General features: G+C 52.8%; 1 protein-coding gene and 1 long non-coding RNA gene across 2 annotated transcripts; one reads left to right on the forward strand and one right to left on the reverse strand.

The window, feature by feature from the left end:
- The first annotated feature begins 54 nt into the window (after positions 1-54).
- LOC136495169 (uncharacterized) lies at positions 55-18,556 on the forward strand. Its single transcript, XR_010768909.1, has 2 exons — positions 55-245; positions 18,226-18,556. It is a non-coding gene; the product is annotated as an uncharacterized lncRNA (long non-coding RNA).
- On the reverse strand, positions 18,387-20,483 carry LOC136495168 (uncharacterized). The gene is made up of 2 exons (XM_066491160.1): positions 20,310-20,483; positions 18,387-18,814 (listed from the first exon to the last, which is right to left on the reverse strand). The coding sequence occupies exons 1-2, from the start codon at positions 20,383-20,385 to the stop codon at positions 18,600-18,602; spliced, it is 291 nt and encodes a 96-aa protein (XP_066347257.1). The 5' UTR covers positions 20,386-20,483; the 3' UTR covers positions 18,387-18,599.
- Positions 20,484-20,571: the final 88 nt, after the last annotated feature.

Raw genomic sequence — 20,571 nt, forward strand, 5'->3', positions numbered from 1 at the left:
AATTCAGATTACATGCACACTCATCTGTCTATCCGAAAGATCTGAACGTCCTTGCATTGTAGCAACTTTATACAGATTTTACTAAAATGAAGTTTTTGAAATTTCCAGGAAACAAACGTTGAAGAGTGAAGACATTCAACCAATGACACGAAACTTTTCAAAAAAGGAACTGAACCCAGCTTTTACGAGTACGACCTGTCAAAAGGACCACCACAGTATCTGATTTCAAAGATCCAGGTCACTAGGTATCGGTGTTTCGTCCAAGCACCGGCAAATAATTTATAATAATACGCGTTAGGTTTGGATGGTGTGCTAAAGGACACAAGATTTATACTGGTTCAGGCGGAATGTCTCTACATCCAGTTTACTGCTGCTCGTGTTATTAGCACCGTGAACGGTCTGTAGTAAGGGGTACAAACGATCAAGAGAGAGACTGGTCCCAAGTCTCTGATGAAAAGGTTGAAAGATGGTCAAGAGCTTCGTAGCCGCTTGACTATGTGTATGAGTGCGTTCTCTTGTTCGGTCTTATTTTTCGTCCCCCCTCTATGGGATAGGCGCATCCCCTTTTATAGATCAAGGGGGTGGCTTTTATAAGGATGAGGGCTTTATCTAATCTTGTGGTTCACGTCTACCCGGTCTGGTCCTTCATTCTGATGAGTGCTAAGAAAGATAAGTGTCTACAACACTGTTGATGTCCCTGTAGTGTGTCAGGTTGATTACAGAACGTTATCCTGCTCAGGGTATGTGCTGTAGTAGAGTGGTTTTGACTTATTAGCCTTTCCTAGCCTTGCTCCGCACGTCTTCTGATTCTTGTGAGTCTTCGTCGGAGTGTCGAGGGGTTGGGGTCCGGAGTAACGCCGAGGTCAAGACCTTCTGGCTTTGGACCTGAGGGGTCGGGAAGCGGGCGCTGCTCCCTCAGGTCTATAGCGTGGTGACGGAATTCCTGTCATTCGTGGAGATAGCAAATCTTTTTCTGGAGTCTAGCGGTTGTCGTATATCTTCGTCGGGTTCCGTATCCCAGGTCTGAAGGCGGCGCCTACAATTCTACAGGGTGAGGAGCACGCACCTGTACAACCTTTCGGGCCCTGCTGCGCCCGGAAGGGTCTAAAGCACCCGTCCCATCCTCCCCTGGTAGTACTTTTCCTGCCAGGGCGCAGGGTATGGTTCTTGGAGCCATGGTTGACCCGAACGTCTTGTCTTGCCCTGTCTCTATCATCCTTGTCGTCGGGCGAAGCGGAGACCAATCCTTATCTCCTGGGCGAGACCGACCCTGCCCCTCTGGGGTCGGGCGAGGCGGAAACTATCCCTCAGCCCTCGGGCGAGACCAAGCCCGCCCTAAAGGCGTCGGGCGAGACGGAGACTAGCCCTGAGTCCCTCGGGCGAGGCAGAGCCACCTCAGAGGCGTCGGGCGAGACGGAGACTAATCCTCAGCCCTCGGGCGAGACCGAGCCCACCCCAAAGGCATCGAGCGAGGTGGAACCAAGCTCCTGTTACCCCAGTAAGGGGTGAAGCAACGCTCTTGTGCGTTCAGAAGTTTTTAACGTTCGGTGGTTATTGGTTCCACCTTCTGGGGTACCCCGATATTAGGTCCCCGACAGTAGCCCCCGAGCCTCTAGGTGATTCGAGTAGAACCGCCTGGAGGGTGTTTTTTTGATTTCGTCGGAGTTTCTTTGCCAGATGGTGCGCGCAAGCGCACCCGATGGGTGTAGCCCCCGAGCCCCCGGGTGATTTGAGTAGAGTCGCCTGGGGGGTTGTATCGGTCCCTTCGTGGGTAAGGCTGAAGGACTTAATCTTTTCGTCAACTGGTCATTTTTTCGAGAGGGTCGTGGTATCCCATTCGTGGGGAACTTATTTCAGGGTTGACCTGACTGGTGCTTGCGCCCTTGATTTCGGGTCGTTCACGGACCCTTCCTCAGTTGGGCCGGCCGCTGTGCTTTGAGGCCCTAGGTGGGTCAAGGAGAGGAAAAAAAGGCCTTCATGGCTTGCGTTTCCCAGGTGGGTAGAGAGTCTGGATTCACCTGGGGAAGGCGAACCATCCGTCGAGATTTTTGGGGTGAGAGGATAGGGACTGCGGGCGCGTGTCCCACGACGTGACGCGGTGGTGCGCATGGCAGGCCCGGAGATCGAGGCGGATGGTTGCCCTTCTCGCGTCCGTCGCCCCCTATAAAACCACAGGGTTCGCCCCCAGGGTTTCGTATTTCGCTCCCCTGCCTTTGAGTCCTGAAACATCCACCGCCAACCGCCCCAGCTTCCTGTGCCCATGTCGCCACCATCATCCGGCTTGCACTCGTGTTGCAGCCATCGTCAAGCTCGCGCCTGCCCTTCCCCCTATTGCTTTAATGGAGTTGTGGGGCAGATCTAACATCACCTCACGGCATCTGGAGGGCCTCTTCTACCATGGCCTTCTCTGCCCATAGTCCGTCGTCCAAGAGTGGCTGCTACCTGGCGACGAGGGCGAGCCGGTGCCGCCTGAAGGGTATGTCGTCTCTTTTGCCATCTTTCATGAGTGGGGATTCGGGGTACCCGCGCATAGATTCCTTCGGGGGCTACTGGATTACTATGAGGTAGAGCTGCAGCATCTAACTCCCAATGGGATTCAACACATGGCAGCATTTGTGGCCCTGTGCGAGGGTTTCCTGGGGATCGATCCCCATTTTGATCTGTGGCGGTATTTCTTTAGCATTAGTCTATCGAAGAGGAAGATTGGGGGGGAAGATGTGAATGCGCCGATGGGGTGTGCCAGCATTCATCTGCGTCATACCCGGTCGAAGGGTTATCCATACATGCGTCTAGCGACATCCAACAAGGGATGGCACTCGCAGTGGTTTTATGTTAGGGATGATGTGAGTGCCACCCTACCAAAGTACACTGGGCGCCTTATTGTGGATGCTCTGGAGTCGTAGGGCTGGGGCGTCCAGTCCAAAGACAAAAAACACATCTCCGACCTTCTCTCCGCCCTCCAAGCCCTAAAGGGTCAAGGTGTAAAGGGGACGGGGATTATTGGCCTACCACACGAGGAGGGTGGCGCCACTGATGGCGCGTGTGCTTCCCCTGCATCGGATGATGCCTGGGATATCGTTCGAGGGAACGGTGCTCGTTGACGAGGCGCTCCCTTATTCAGAAGTGGCGCAGCGCATCAAGGAGGCGATAGAGCCGACGAAGGATTCTGCAGGTAGGGTCCTCGACATTGTGTATCAGGTGCTTGGACACCCCCCAATGCGGCCGAAGCCTGGATTCTTTGAATTCGTAAGCCCTCCTCTCCCGTGCTCTTTTCTTTTTCCTGGATCTCCATTTTTTTAACACTTGCTTTTATGACATTGGGACCAGCCGAGGGTGCTGGTCTTTAAGGATAGCCCGGTTCCACTGCCGAAGGACAAGGTCGTGGCGGCGGTGAATCGACTCGCGGCTGAGCGGGACAAGAAAGCAAGGGAAGAGATGAAGAAGGCGAAACGACTGAAGCAGGAGGCACGGGATCGGGGAGAGGACGTGAGCAGTGAGGACGACGACAATGATGATGATGACGATGACGACGACAAGGTAGCCGTTGGCGTGGATTGGGACATCCTAGAGGATGAGGACACACTAACGAGTGGCAACCCATTCATGCAGGGGCCCTTCCCTTTCCACGCGGAGGGAAGTAGATCGATGAGGTTAGTGGAGGCCAGCGAGTCCGCCGCTTCGCATGGCATGCCGATCGAGGACCAGTGGACGGGGGGGGGGGGGGCTTGCTGCCGCCACCCCTGAGGCGACGATGGAGGGGAGCAGCTCCGGTGCTGCACCCTGTGAGACGATGGAGGGGGGCAGCTCCGGTGTCGCGCCCGATGAAATGATGGAGAGGAGCGGCTCCGGTGTCGCGCCTCGTGAGACGATAGAGGGGGGCGACTCCGGTGCCGCGCCCGACGAGATGAACCCCCCTGCTCCAGAGCAGGGGGCAGGCATGAAACGGTCCCGCCTAGATGAGTCAGGGCAAGGATCTGGGGATCCATCCCCAAAACGCTTCCACCGGCCGAGGACGTCAACGTAAGTTGTTGATTCCTCTGTTTTCATCCTTTTTCCATTTTTATTTTGACTTAATGGTTACTACCTTTGTGCAGGTTCTTGCGGACGGGTCACCCCCTGGGGCTGGTGCCCAAGAAGAGCCTTGCCATTCAAGTGGGACAGATGGCGTTGCCTGCCATCACCCCTGTTTTGGGTAGGAGTAATGCTGACATCGGGGCCGCATTGGCCGACCCGACGGTGTCTGTGGTGGCGCCCATGCCCACGGAGGTTACCGAGCAGGTGACTTCCTTAATGGCGGACGTGGTACAGCCAGCCAAGGGCCGTATACCACCGGTGGAGGCGGTCGTGACTGCGCCAAGCCTAGACCAGCCGGGTACGGCCGTGGTAGCGCACGAGGACGTAGTGCAATCTGCGCCACCGGAGGCCCAGGTGGATCCGCCCGTGGCGCTCGAAGTGACCCAGATGGAGGAAGATCCGGTCGGAGGATCCTCGAGTGCGGCAGTGGTGCCACATAGGGTCAGGAGGGAGCCGCCCCTGGCCCCTTTGTCAGGAGGAGACCGCTCCCCCGCACGGGGGAGCCACCGCTCCAGTGGATGGCTGCTCAGGACCCGATGTCGGCCCTTTTCTCGCTCGATGATCATTCTGAGAGCCTGGAGCAGGAGGGTCTTGACATCAGGATCTCGACCATGCTGAACGCCCTGGACCAGGCCAGAGGAGCCCTCCGTGAGATTGTTATTCCTACTACTCATGTATTTGCTGGGCTTTCTTCTTTCTGTGCATGTTTTTGTGTTTTCGCTTTTCTGATACCAGTCTTCTTCCTCTTTAGATTCTTGTTGCTCGTAGTTGGAAAAAGTCCCAATTTCTCTGTGAGGGATCGCCTTTTCGAGGAGGCCCATCTGCGAGCAGACATGGCCGCCTAGCTTGCTGCCGCCCAGGAGCGGGAGGCCCAGGCGCATCAGGACGCGGAGGAGGCCCACGGGATGTTCGAGGATCTGGCGGCGAGGTCTAAGCTAGATGGGAAGGAGATTGCTAGGCTCCAGAAAGAGCGAGATGAGCTGCTGTAGAGGAATGCCGCGGTCAATGAGAAGACCGGCGAAGTCCTGAAGGAGCTAGAGATGGAGCGGGAACTCCGACGGGAGGCTAAGAGTAGGGCCACGGCCCTCCAGCAAAAGGTGGATGAGGATGTCGTGGTGGTCTGCTCTCTCCGGGCGGAGCTTGGTGACACGGTGAAAGGAAGGTTGAGTGTTGAGAACGTCTCCATCAAGCTGGAAACAGAGGCTGCCTATACGCGAAGGGCCCTTTAGGTTAAGAGCGATGAGCATGATCTTCTACAAGCTACGGTCGGGGTGGTCCTTAACGCCCTAAATGTGATGGAGCCGGTGGAGACCAGCCCGCTCACGGCTCGTGTCACAGGTATCACGGCTCGGGTGAGCTAACTTGAGGAGAGTGCCTTTCACACCGGGATTACCCAGGCCTTCACCGTCGCCCACGCCCATTATGAGAAGGAAATAAACCTGAAGGTGATGAGCGAAGGCTTTCCGTCCACCTACGAGGATGAAGAGCTGGAGGAAATGGAGAAGATGGTTGCTCCCCTTGTGAAGAACCTAGCAGATAATCTAAAAGAGATGGTTCTCCCTCCACAGGAGTAATTAGTCGAACAATTTTGAGAACAACTTATATGTAATATGTGGACAAATGTCGGTATTTTTCGAGTCTGGACGCTTTTCATGATTTTGCGTTGTAATTTCATTTTGTTTGATTTTTTGTGATTTGATTTTTCGAGTCTGGACGCTTTTCATGATTTTGCGTTGTAATTTCATTTTGTTTGATTTTTTATGATCTTACCAATATGTTCCCCTGAATTATGCCTCTAATTATAATGTGAGGAGATTGTTTCGAAGGAAAGAAAGGAGGTAGCTGTACCTTAATAGCCCCCGAGTAAGGTCCGACCCCCTGCATTTGCTGGGGTTGGGGGTTATTGGAGATCGAAACTATGGTTTTGGTGATAGGGTTGACAAAGTCCATGGATGTCATCACAATATTCCCCACCCTATCTTCCAACAGAAATCCCAACTGGGGACTCTATGGGCTCGGCAAGGTGGGGCCTTCGAACCTGTGTCCCTGTATTATTTAGCTCGAGCCCCCAAGCCTTGTTAGGGTCTGATAGGGGTCGGCCGTTATTTGCGTGTTACCCCATCCTCGGTTTTCGCAATCGGAGGGGCTGAGTGAACGACACTTGCCTCGACGGCTCGAGTATCGCGCTCAACGAGCTCACTAACGGGTACGTTCGTGTGGAATCCGGGTCCATCATTTGCTGATGGGGTCGGCAGAGCCTTCTGGTGGCACTCCATAACTTCTTAACCCGCCTCCCGACAGATGCCTGAGTTGTTCGATAAGCTCAGGGGGCCCGATGGCCTCTCCTCGATAGAGATTCTGTGGGTTTGGCTCGGGGTTAGAATCGAACGAGAGAAGGTCAAGACGTCCCTATCCACTTCTGAGCGGGGTCAGGCAGGGCTGCTGAGGCTTGTCTCGGTTATCTCTCCCTGGCTCTATTCGGCATGAGGCGGCCTTAAGCTCTTGGTGGGCCGACCTTCGAACCTCGGCCTGTGGTCGCTTATATCGAATGAGGCAACGGCCGTTTCGTGATGTGACACGAAGCGTTGGGATGTTTTGTATACGTATAATATGATTGAAATGAAAGTGGAGTCGGTAAGGTTACCTTGGTAGATATGAGTGACGAAAGGCTCCTATCAAATGTGTCCGTGCGGGGTTTGGATCCTGATGTTCGCAATGAGGTGGGAATAATCTGCACAAGAATTGCTATTCTTTGTTTTTCGTGTCTCGGTGGCGATCTGAGCCGTTTAATTAATTTGGGGAACCTGACAGCTTCTCCTTTGGGAGAGACTCTGTAGGCGGACCCCTCCGAACCCTTCTTGAGAGGGCAGACATTGAAGTCAGAGACGCGAGGGGTGTTTGAGCATGGTTTTTCTGGTGAACGAAAACACCGTAGCCACCGAGGCATAGGGTCTACCAGTTCGTCCAGTTTTACTCAAAGTTCTATGCCCGTATTCCGTACTCCTAATTTCAAGCGTATGGAGGGGTCAGGTGAGGAGGATGTCTAGACTGGTAGTCATCCTTGGCAACCCCCGAGTGATGTTCGTGTCCCCACTGCTTGACGGGGTCGGAAACTTGTGAATGAATTTTAACGCATAAAGTAAGAAAGCTGAGATGCTTATCTTTCTTTGGTCGGTCGTTCGTCGTGTCTTCTAGGCCGAACGGGCGGCCTAGGAGATCCAAAAGGTCCTATCGTCGGATTGCCTGTGGTCCTGCATGGGGAGATGAAGGGTTGTCTACCTATATGGGCGCCTTAATTGCTACATCCAGAGTGGGTCAGTAGCGGGCCATACCCAGGTAGTGCTCAGTTTGACCAAAGAGGGACGCCTCGTCGACCGGGGTGCGTCCCGTTAGTTCCGGCGTGTCCCCTCAGATATCAATCAGCATTGATTCTGTATTTAAAGAGGGGAAGGGAGAGGGTTTTTTGTCCAACCTTTCGCCTTTCCTTAGCTACCGCGCCTCCTCTTTAAATAGGGATGGGGAGAGGAGTTCTCATCCTACATCCTCTTCTGCCTTCGAGCCGCTCTTTCTCCTTCTTCTTCCTTTCCGCCAAACACGTCCGTGCGTCGCGGTAATTCCTGAGTGAGGAAGAGTAATGCTAGAGAGAGAGAGAACTCACAAATTTGTTCACGAGTCTGGCGCATGATGTTGAGCCAGAGATCATCCAGCATAGATGAGATGGTGCGTACTGCCCTTGCTGAGGAGTCGCTGTTGTCGAAGGAGAAGAGGCACCGGTGGGCGTCGTACGTCGTCGACTGCGCCATCCTCCGCTGTGCTCCTCCTTTGGCACGGGCGTTTCCTGCCCATACGCCGTTGTCAGGGTTATGGCTGGGGATGATGGCGTAGTCCCTAGATGCCCTGGCGGTGGCATCGTTGTCGAGGTTGCGGCTGACGACAATGGCGTAGTCCTTAGATGCTCCGACGGAGACATCGCAGATGGTGGCGCCTTCAAGGATCCAGTGAAGCGGCAGGATATCGGGATGCCGCCGATGGAGAGCGTGGCGCGGCGACCGCAGTAGGCGAGCTAGCCCGTGTACATGCCCTGGGCATTGTCGATGGAGAGCGTGGCGCGGCGACTGCAGTAGACGAGCTGGCCCGTGTACATGCCCTGGGCGTTGCTGATGGAGAGCGTGGCGCGGCGACCGCAGTAGTACTTGTAGTAGAGCTAAGCAGAGACTGTAATGAAATAACTTTGTGGGAAAGCCCCCGAGCAAACAGTTATCTGAATTTATAAGTATATTGTTCCTTTTTGTAATGAAATCGCTTTGTAAGTGACGAATTTGTGCAAAAAGGAACAAAATTACATCATTTGCTTATGGCAAGCAATTTTTATCTTCCCTCCTTTCTGTAGGAAAGATTTTAGTGCTTTCCGACTCTTCTCATGGTCTAAGTTATAAGAAGCTAGGAACGTGGGTGAACTAATTCTGATTGAACTGGTGAGCAAAGAAGTTGCAACCGCTAGGGCGTGGGTGTCTCACAGTCCTACCAGTTGTATTCAGAATTCATTCCCAAGATCTTAGCCCCTAGAACTTGTTTATGAGGCGAATGGAAAACTTAGAAATTGTTTGTAAGTATAACACAGGAATTTTTTGCAAGCGTAATACTTGTATTACATATGTCATATGTTATGATCTCAAGCCAGCCCCCGAGTGAGATCTGGCCCCTCGCTATCTGTAGGGGTCGGAAGTCACTAAGGATCAGGGTATTATTATGACAAAAACTGATAAGAGTGTATGCTTATTTTAAGGATAAAAGCGACGTAGCTGCTCAATGTTCTAGGCATTGGTGAAGACCTCGCCTGTGATGGTTTTCAACCGGTAGGCGCCTGGGCGAAGTATTTCCACGATGACATAGGGTCCTTCCCAGGGCGGGGAGAGTTTGTGGCGATCCTTGTTGCTCTGCACAAGACGGAGGACGAGGTCTCCTATGTTGAAGGCTCGACCCCGCACCCGTCGGCTATGGTACCGCCGCAACGCTTGCTGGTACTTAGCCGAACGGAGGAGGGCGATGTTGCGGGCTTCATCCAGCTAGTCCATGGTGTCTTGGTGAGATGCCTCGGCTCCCTGTTCGTCATATGCTCTGATTCTTGGTGCTCCGTAGTCGAGGTATATTGGGAGAATGGCCTTGGAACCGTAGACCATGAAGAAAGGTGTGTAGCCAGTGGCCTGGCTAGGAGTTGTCCTTAGGCTCTAGAGCACAACCGAGAGCTCAGCGAGCCAACGCGCGCCGAACTTGTTCAACCGGTTGAAAATTCTGAGTTTGAGGCCTTGAAGAAGCATGCCGTTTGCACGCTCAACCTGCCCATTCGTCCAGGGATGCGCGATGGCTGCCCAATCGATTCGGATGTGTTGTTCATCACAGAATCGAATGAATTTCCTACCGGTGAACTATGTGCCGTTGTTTGTGATGATGGAGTTCGGTACTCCAAAGCGATGGATGATGTCGAGAAAGAACAGCACAGCTTGCTTGGATTTGATTGTGGATATTGGTCGGGCTTCAATCCATTTTGTAAACTTGTCTATGGTGACAAGCAGGTGGGTAAAGCCCCCAGGCGCCTTTTTGAGTTGCCCAACCAGGTCGAGCCCCCAGACCGCGAAAGGCCACGTGATGGGGATCATCTGGAGAGCCTGGGCCGGGAGGTGTGTTTGCCGAGCGTAGTATTGGCACCCTTCGCAGGTGCGTACAATTTGCTCAGCATCGACTACTACGGTGGGCTAGTAGAAACCTTGTCGGAATGCATTCCCAACCAAGGTTCTTGGTGTGGCATGATGACCGCATGCTCCACCGTGGATGTCACCCAGCAGAAGTTTTCCCTATTCGCCAGGGATATAGAGTTGCAGAATTCTGATGTGACTTCGTTTGTAGAGTTCGCCCTCTACAAGAACGAAGGACTTGACGCATCGTGCGAGCCATCGGGCTTCCGTCTTGTCGGTCAGTAGTATGTCATGGAGGAGATAGTCGAGGTAAAGCGTTCTCCAGTCATCAGGAGGATCGGACTCCTCTACTGGGTCCTCTTCAAGCTCCATGACCTCGGGGTCGGGCGGAGCAGTTGGCGGATCGGCCCCGGGGGTCGGACTAGAAGGGCCATCGTCGGCTTGTTCCGACCCCGCATAGCGTACCGAGGGTTTGTGTTGATCACTGGCAAAGACACCTATTGGGACTGGCTCTCGGCTGGATGCTGCTTTTGCGAGCGTGTCGGCCGCTTTGTTGAGGCGCCTTGGGATGTGATTGAGTTCGAGGCCATCGAATTTGTCCTCCAGACGTCGAACCTCTTGGTAGTATGCCTCCATCTTGGTGTCATGGCAGCATGACTCTTTCATGACTTGGTTGACGACCAGCTGAGAGTCGCCCCTGACGTCGAGGCATCGGATGCCCAGCTCGATGGCGATTCGTAGGCTGTTGATGAGCGCTTCGTATTCTGCAGTATTGTTTGATGAGGGGAAATAAAGCCGAACCATGTACCTCATGTGGACCCCGAGGGGGGATACAAAGACTAGTCCTGCTCCGGCGCCCTTCTTCATTAGTGATCCGTCAAAGTACATTGTCTAGTACTCTTGATCGACGACTGCTGGTGGCATTTGGACCTCGGTCCACTCTGCGATGAAGTCGGCTAGTGCCTGAGATTTGATCACCGTTCGGGGGCATAAGAAATGCCCTGATCCATCAGCTCGAGTGCCCACTTTGCGGTTCTTCCCGTAGCGTCATGGCTATGAACGACCTCGCCGAGGGGGAACGACATCACCACTGTCACGGGGTGTGACTCGAAGTAGTGGCGTAGCTTCCTTTTGGTGATGAGGACGGTGTAGAGAAGTTTCTAGATTTGGGAGTAGCGGGTTTTGGAGTTAGATAATACCTCGCTGATGAAATATACAGGGCACTGCACCCTGAAGGCGTGCCCCTCTTCCTCTCGCTCTACTATTAAGGTGGAGCTAACCACTTGGGTGGTGGCCGATATATACAGTAGGAGAGATTCTCCATCGCATGGAGGAACTAGGACCGACGGCTTAGTTAAAAATCGTTTAACCATGTCAAGCGTCTCCTGAGCCTCGGCTGTCCACTCGAAGCGGTCAGTTTTCTTCAGGAGTCGATAAAGGGGGAGTCCTCGTTCATCGAGGCGTGAAATGAATCAGCTGAGGGCGGCAAGGCACCCTGTGATCCGCTGAACCCCCTTTATGTTTTGGATTGGGCCAATCCTTGTGATGGCTGATATTTTCTCCGGGTTGGCTTTGATGCCGCGCTTGGAGACGATGAAGCCGAGCAGCATGCCCTTCGGGACCCCGAAAACACATTTTTCGGGATTGAGTTTGATGCCGTTTGCCCAGAGTTTCGCAAAGGTTCGTTCATGGTCGGCGACAAGATGGTCAGCTCGCTTGGATTTGACTACGATGTCATCGACATAGGCCTCAATGGTTCACCTGATGAGGTCTCCGAAGCAATTAAGCATACAGCGCTGGTACGTTGCCCCAGCGTTCTTCAGACTGAACGGCATTGAAATGTAGCAAAACGATCCGAAGGGCGTGATAAAAGATGTCGCGAGCTGGTCGGACTCTTTCATCGCAATTTGATGGTAGCCAGAGTATGCGTCAAGGAAGCAGAGGGTTTCGCACCCTGTGGTGGAATCGACTATTTGGTCTATTCGTGGCAAAGGAAACAGATCCTTTGGACACGCTTTGTTGAGGCCGGTGTAATCGACACACATTCTCCATTTCCCGCTCTTTTTTCAGACAAGAATAGGATTTGCTAACCACTCTGGGTGGTATACTTCCTTAATGAATCCTGCGGCCAGTAGTTTGGCTATCTCCTCGCCGATGGCCCTGCGTTTCTCCTCGTCGAAGCGGCGTAGGCGTTGTTTCACCGGCTTGGAGCCCGGGAGGATTTGGAGAGTATGCTCGACGACCTCCCTCGGGATGCTCAGCATATCTGAGGGTTTCCACGCAAAGATGTCCTTGTTGGCGTGGAGGAAGTCGACGAGCGCGCTTTCCTATTTGGAGGAGAGCGCGGTCTCGATACAAACTTTTTTGCCCTCAGAGCTGCTAGGATCTAAGAGGACCTCCCTAGAGCATTCTGCCGATTCGAACGATCCGGATGACTTCTTTGCGTCGGGTGTCCCTTCAATGACATCCTCCCTGAGGGTGGCGAGCTCTTCAGATGCGATGACTGCGGATGCATGTCCGCAGCATTCGACCTCGCACTCATAAGCGCGCTGGAAGGAGGTGCCGATGGTGATGACCCCACGGGGACCCGGCATCTTTAGCTTTAGGTACGTGTAATTGGGTACGGCCATGAACTTCGCGTAGCATGGTCACCCCAGGATGGCGTGGAAAGTCCCCGGGAACCCCACCACATCGAAGGTGAGGGTCTCAGTCCAGTAATTGGACCGATCCCCAAAAGTGACGGGCAGGTCGATCTGCCCCTAGTGGCACGGCTTGCCTTCCAGGCACGACGCCATGGAAAGGTGCTTGGATGGGACGGAGGTGCGTTCGGTCGACGCCCATCTCGTCGAGCGTCTTGGCGTACATGATGTTGAGGCCGCTTTGGTCTGACAATCGGGTCGATGACAAGCGGATACCTTCCTGGGTGTGGGATGGCATCCGGATGGTCGGTCCGGTCGAAGGTTATGGTGGATTCCAACCACCGGAGAAAGGCTAGCGTGGCCAGTCCGGCGGTATAGACCTCACGACGTGTGACCTTCTGGCGGCGCCTGGAGTCGTAGGCCATTGATCCTCCGAAGATCATGAGGGCGCCGGTCGGCGTTGGGAAGGTGTCATCCTTCTCCTCCATGTCATCAGTGGTGGGAACAGGCACCTTCTCCTGCTCCCCTTTGTTAAGGCCCCCGGCCAAGTATTTGTGCATGAGGCCGCATTCCTTGTATAGGTGCTTGGCCGGGAAGGCGTGGTTCGGGCATGGCCCCTCGAGCATTTTCTCGAAGTGGTTCGGAGTGCCCTCCGCGGGCTTCCGGCCACCTTTGCGGTCGGCAACGGCCATGAGTGAGTTGTCGCGCCGTTGCTTCTTATTTTTCCCTTTGGTGGGACGGTTGGAGGTGCCTTCGCCGGCGTCCTCATTCCGCCTTGTCTTTCCGTCAGAGCGATCAAAGATGGCTCCGACCGCCTCCTCTCTAGAGGCGTGACTAGTGGCGATGTCCAGGAGTTCCTTGGTAGTCCATGGGCCCCTGCGTCCTAGCTTGTGGACCAGGGATTCGCAGGTCGTCCCGGACAAAAAGGTTCCTATCACGTCGGCATCGGTGACATTCGGGAGCTCGTTGCACTGTCGAGAGAAACGCCGGATGTACCCGCGGAGGGTTTCATCGGCCTTCTGGCGACAGTTCTTGAGGTCCCATGGGTTTCCAGGGCGTTTGTACATGCCCTGGAAGTTACCCACGAAGATCTCCATCAGATCTGCCCAACTTTGAATAGCATTGGACGGCAGGTGCTCCAGCCACGCTCGAGCCGAATCGGCCAAGAATAGCGGGAGATTGTGAATGATGAAGTTGTCATCACTCGCACCACCGGCCTGACATGCGAGATGAGAGTCTTCGAGCCAAAGCCTAGGATTTGTTTTGCCAGAATATTTAGGAATGTTGGTAGGCGGTCGATACCTTAGGGGGAATGTAGCGTTGAGGATGTGTTGGCTGAAGGCCTGAGGGCCTGGCAGGCCAGGGCTCGGGCTTCGGTCCTCGTAGCTGTCGTAGCGCTCGCCACGTCGAGGATGATAGCCACGGTGTGCTGCTTCTCCATCGTCGCCGTGGGCACGTCTTCGAGCGTCGATGATGCTGCGTACGTCGCGGCCATGGCCGAGGCGTTGATGTATTAGGACGACAGAGGGCTGCCCGTCGGCTGGCGGTGTTTGGTGTACGGATGCGTCCTTGGTGGGACGCACTAAGGGCGCGCGCTGGCTGGTGTCAGGTTCATGTCATTGAGACAACGAACTTTCCGCCTGCTGCGCCACTGCACGCTCGAGCAACGTGCGAATCTCTCGGCGAGCGCAGCGATCCTCGAACGTCGCGGCTTCCGGAAGGCCATGCAGCAAGGCGGTTGCTGCGGCGATGTTCTGGCTAGCTCAGGCAAAGTGAGGAAGGGCCCCATCGTCGGTGAGGATCCTTTGATGTACGGTGCGGGCTGTGGCGCGCGTGCGTCCCCCGTCTTTGCAGCGTTCAATCTCGCAATTGATGTCCGCGTATTCCTGGACGAGCCCTTGCCCGGCCTCATCGATCTCTTGCTGATGGGCCCTTAGCTGCTCCATCCTTAGGCGGGATGGGGCTATCATCTCTTCCCCGGATCCGCTGTCAGGGTTGTTTGTAGGGGTGACCTCTTCCCTGGAGGCGCTTGCGACGTGACCTTCGGGGGTCTTGAAAGGTCCTAATATGGCTAGAGGGGGGGTGAATAGCCTATTTAAAAATCTACAAATCAACTAGAGCAATTTGATTAGTATGACAAATAGCGTAATGCAAACTTGCTCTAGCTCTATAAGGGTTGCAAGCCACCTATCCAACAATTCTAGTTGCAATGAATACTTAGGCACACAAACTTGCTATGTAATTACTCACTAAGAGCTCTCAACCTTGCTACTCTAAAGAGCTCAACTAGATGAATGTAAATAATAAAGCAAGCTCTCAATTCTAATTATACTAAAGAGCTTGTATCAACTAGTTTGCAAGAATGTAATTGAGTGAGTAGAGTGATTATACTGACGTGTAGGGGATGAACTAATCACAAGATGAATATATAGCCAATCACCGGGAGAATGCCAAAGAAGAGAGACAATCGATTTTCTCCCGAGGTTCACGTGCTTGCCAACACGCTACGTCCCCGTTGTGTTGACCAACACTTGGTGGTTCGGCGGCTAAGAGGTGTTTCACAAACCTCGTCCACACGATTGGACACCGCAAGAACCGACCCACAAGTGAGGTAACTCAATGACACGAGCAATTTACTAGAGTTACATTTCAGCACTCCGCTGGGGAAGGTACAACTCCCCTTACAATCACTGGAGACGGCCACGAACAATCACCAACTCGTGCCGATCCTCCACCGCTGCTCCAACTGTCTGGGTGGTGGCAACCACCAAGAGAAACAAGCGAAATCCGCAGCGCAACACGAATACCAAGTGCCTCTAGATGCAATCACTCAAGCAATGCACTTGGATTCTCTCCCAATCTCACAATGATGATGGATCAATGATGGAGATGAGTGGGAGGGCTTTGGCTAAGCTCACAAGGATGCTATGTCAATGAAAATGTGCAAGAGTTATCCTTTGAGCCGGCCATGGGGCTATAAATAGAGCCCCCATCAAATAGAGCCGTTATACCCCTTCACTAGACAAAACGCGCTCTGACCGGACGCTCCGGTCATACTGACCGGACGCTGGCCCTCAGCGTCCGGTCGCCCGATGGACGCCACGCGTTACCTGCTTCAAACGCTGTTCGTCAGATTTCAACGGCTACGAAGCTGACCGGACGCTCCGGTAAAACTGACCGGACGCTGAAGCTTCAGCGTCTGGTCGTTTCCAGTAAGCTCCCCGAGGCATGTTTTTTCGACCGGACACGTCCGGTCCACCTTGACCGGACGCAGACCAGCGTCCGGTGCTCAACCCTAGCGACTGTGCCGTCTGACAGCTCGACCGGACGCAGCCCTTCAGCGTCCGGTCGCTGAGTGACCCAGCGTCCGGTCAGTAGACCGACGCCAGCATCATTTCGACCAACTCCATTTCAACTCTAACTTCTTCACCCTTGCTCAAGTGTGCCAACCACCAAGAATTTTGCATCCGGCGCAATAGAAAATAGACATTTCATTTTCCCAAAAGCGCCGAATCCTTGTGCAAACACCTTGTGCACATGTGTTAGCATATTTTCACAAATATTATTAAGGGTGTTAGCACTCTAGTAGATCCTAAATGCATATGCAATGAGTTAGAGCATCTAGTGGCACTTTGATAACCGCATTCCGATACGAGTTTCACTCCTCTTAATAGTACGGCTATCTATCCTAAATGTGATCACACTCACTAAGTGTCTTGATCACTAAAACAAAATGGCTCCTACATTTTATACCTTTGCCTTGAGCCTTTTGTTTTTCTCTTTCTTCTTTTCCAAGTTCAAGCATTTGATCATCACCATGCTATCACCATTGTCATGATCTTCGTCATTGCTTCATCACTTGGAGTAGTGCTACCTATCTCATAATCACTTTGATAAACTAGGTTAGCACTTAGGGTTTCATCAATTAACCAAAACCAAACTAGAGCTTTCAGGTCTGCGTCATGAAGCACTCCCGAGAAGGGTGGTGGCTCCCCCTACTGGAATCCGAGCTAGAGAACGATCCTGGCTCCTCGTTGAGGAGCTCGTAGAGGGTCTCCGTATCCCGCTCAATCGCCCCTATGAACTCGATGTCCGTGGGTGATTGAACCATACGTAGCGCCAGAAGGCGGCCAGCGGTCGCCGCAGCATTGCGGAGACCGAACGAAAACGCCGTTGGGGCGCCCTGTACGGACCCTTCCGAACATAGGGTGGCATTGTGAGAGGCCTCCTTCGATGACGGGACTCCCCAGGAGTTGCCCGGCCGGCCCTCGAGCCTAAGACGGCTGAGGTTGATGGAAGGGGGAGATGGGGCGGCTGAGTGAGTCAGCGCCAGTTCTCCTCCTAGTGTGATGATGAAATCTAGGTCGCCGAAACACACATGTGCGCCTGGGGCCCAGGTGATTACGTGGGTGGCCATCCGAGGCCTGATTTGGAACGCGCAAGACCCATACCTGGCGCGCCAACTGTCGGTGTTTCGTACAAGCATCGGCAAGTAAATTTATAGTAATGCGCGTTAGGCTCGGATGGTGCACTAAAGGACACAAGATTTATACTGGTTCGTGCGGAATGTCCCTACGTCCAGTTTGCTGCTGCTCGTGTTATTAGCACCGTGAACGGTCTGTAGTAAGGGGTACAAACGATCGAGAGAGAGGACTGGTCCCAAGTCTCTGATGAAAGGGTTGAAAGGTGGTCAAGAGCTTCGTAGCCGCTTAACTGTGTGTATGAGTGCGTTCTCTTGTTTGGTCTTATTTTTCGTCCCCCCTCTATGGGATAGGCGCATCCCCTTTTATAGATCAAGGGGTGGCTTTTACAAGGATGAGGGCTTTATCTAATCTTGTGGTTCACGTCTACCCGGCCTGGTCCTTCATTCTGATGAGTGCTAAGAAAGATAAGTGTCTACAACACTGTTGATGTCCCTGTAGTGTGTCAGGTTGATTACAGAATGTTATCCTGCTCAGGGTATGGGCTGTAGTAGAGTGGTTTTGACTTATTAGCCTTTCCCAGCCTTGCTCCGCACGTCTTCTGGTTCTTGTGAGTCTTCGTCGGAGTGTCGAGGGGTCGGGGTCCGGAGTAACGCCGAGGTCAAGACCTTCTGGATTTGGACCTGAGGGGTCGGGAAGCGGGCGCTGCTCCCTCAGGTCTACAGCGTGGTGACAGAATTCCCGTCGTTCGTGGAGATAGCAAATCTTCTTCTGGAGTGTAGCGGTTGTCGTATATCTTCGTCGGGTTCCGTGTCCCAGGTCTGAAGGCGGCGCCTACAATTCTACAGGGTGAGGAGCACGCACCTGTACAACCTTTCGGGCCCTGCTGCTCCCGGAAGGGTCTAAAGCACCCGTCCTGTCCTCCCCTGGCAGTACTTTTCCTGCCAGGGCGCAGGGTATAGTTCTTGGAGCCATGGTTGACCCGAACGTCTTGTCTTGCCCTGTCTCTATCATTCTTGTCGTCGGGCAAAGCGGGGACCAATCCCTATCTCCTGGGCGAGACCAACCCTGCCCCTCTGGGGTCGGGCGAGGCGGAAACTATCCCTCAGCCCTCGGGCGAGACCAAGCCCGCCCTAAAGGCGTCGGGCGAGACGGAGACTAGCCCTGAGTCCCTCGGGCGAGGCAGAGCCACCTCAGAGGCGTCGGGCGAGACAGAGACTAATCCTCGGCCCTCGGGCGAGACCGAGCCCACCCCAAAGGCGTCAAGCGAGGTGGAACCAAGCTCCTGTTACCCCAGTAAGGGGTGAAGCAACGCTCTTGTGCGTTCAGAAGTTTTTAACGTTCGGTGGTTATTGGTTCCAACTTCTGGGGTACCCCGGTATTAGGTCCCGACACTAGGTCAGTCAAGCCCCTTTGCTGGTACACAGTAATGGCCATTCAGCATGATAAGCATCCGGATACAAAAGGAAGTGACACCTCAAAAGGCAACACACCTGCTACCCGTGTTCAGCAGTCAGCACAAGTAGCGTGACAAGAAACAGAAAAATAAACAAACGATATTCCGATCTCCACAGCCTGAAAGTTGAAGCCAGGATATTATTATTAACAGAAAAGTTGTGTCCTACACCAAATCGCAAGAAACGAGGTTACAACTTATGGTAAGAAAATGCCGTATCAGGCAACAACCAAAGTAGAATGAAGTCCAAGCTTTTAACTTCACAAGATGATGTTGAAAATAAGTCTCCAATATGTAGGCATCGAAAGGCATCATCTCAACCTGAGGCGGTCTTCTTCTGCTGGAATATGACTGCGTACACAGGGACTCCAACACCGATACTAACTGCACCTAGCACCGAAAGGGTCACCTTCAACCCTTGATGCTTCATCCTGTGCAAGTTATACATGTGCTTGGCATGGAGGTAGTATGGCTCGTCATGCCCATGTCCTCCCATTCTCTTCACACCAGTGGCATGAAATCCACGATAAGCTGATGCAGGCACAACAAGAAAATCAGATATCTGGGGTGATATACAACAACAACAACAACAGCAACAACAACAACAACAACGAAGCCTTTTAGTCCCAAGCAAGTTGGGGTAAGCTAGAGTTGAAAACCAACATGAACCCCTAGTCACGGTTCAGGCACATCAATAGCTGCTTTCCAAGCACTCCTATTCAAACAAAGATCTCTACGTATATCCCAACCTTTCAAATCTCTTTTTACGAACAGAAAAAAAAGGAGAGCACATAACTTCATGATATGGAAAGAGTAGGAAATAATGAACAGGCTGATGCATCCACACATAGCGCTAAATCATTAGTAAGAAGTGAATTAAACCGGAGAAAACTTCACAACTTCATCTGATTATAATTTCAGACATCAGAAATCCAGAAAACAAGCCAAACAACTACGAGGCACTAATGTTCAGTCCCAGCAATCACCATCTCCAGTTCTCCACACGTACACATACCCAAGCTGCTTTGGTCACCTCTAATAACACTGACAAGAAATATGAAACACGGGAGTTTTGACCTTACGGCATTGATATGATAGGAACTAATGAATTGGAGAAACAATGCTGAGAAGACAAGACAATTGCCTTCTTCTGAGAGAAAAACAGTTTGCTCAATACTAAGGTTAAAAATCATGGTGCCAGTGCACTAATTACAACCAGCAGTGACAAAAGGTAGTATGAGCCTGTTGTATTGTAAATAATCACCTTTGATCACTGCTATAAGGAGGCACAACAAAGTAGCGCATCAAAATAATAACCAACCCCAGTTGCATAGTTAATATTTCCAACCATTATTTCTATTAAATTGTATGTCCTCAAAGGCCTATCACTATCAGGTTCCTCAACAAGACAATGAAACTGGACACAAAACCTCAAACAAATTGATACAAGCTCCTTTAAAAACACAAGACAAAGAAACTCTAATTATAACATTTGTGAGCACGCATCACGAAACATAAAACACAAGAATAGTGCTCTTTCGCACTGGTTAATCGGAATGATACAAGAGTATCCAGAGTGGTCGTTCAACTGTTCAGTGCTTATCGGCTATGGCTGATTCCTGTGTTATCAGACGCTGCAAACTCAGCAATTATCGATCTAAGGACAAAGGCTAACCATTGACCACATGTAAGACCAAAGTGCAGAAAACGTAAATACAGTGCTTCTCCTGATTCACTAAACATAAACATACCGACTAAACTCACAGCCCGATCGAAAGCCAAATCACAGCAGAGCGCGGACAAATCTCGGGCCCGGAATATTGGGACCACGTCACCACGACGACCATTTCATCACGAGATCGAAACAATTATCGGAGGAACCGACGGATCTACCACAGCACACATCCACGCCACCGCGACCAACGGAAAACTAACACCCAACCTAAGCGAATGGCGCCGCAGCAACCCTAATCGGACCATGGTGAGAGGTCAAGGCGAGGGGATGCGGGATGAGAGGGGCGCTTGCCTGGCCTGGACGCCTCGGCGCCGGCAGCGAGGAGGCGGATCCCGGAGCGGAGGCCACGGTTCAGCGCCGTCGCCATCGCCTTCGTGTTCTCGACTGGTTCGCCGCCGCCGCCGGTGGTGTGGTCTGGTGGTGGGCGAGAGGGGGGCGACTCAGTGTGATTTGTTGCGGTCGGGCCTTCGACGATGTGCTTAACTGGAGCTTGAACGGGCCAGTCTCGGGCTGCTTGGTTCCTAGCGAAGAGGCCCGGCCCAGAGAGCAAAGA

The sequence above is a fragment of the Miscanthus floridulus genome, chromosome 12 (genome assembly GCF_019320115.1).
Source record: "Miscanthus floridulus cultivar M001 chromosome 12, ASM1932011v1, whole genome shotgun sequence".
NCBI classification, from domain to species: Eukaryota; Viridiplantae; Streptophyta; class Magnoliopsida; order Poales; family Poaceae; genus Miscanthus; species Miscanthus floridulus.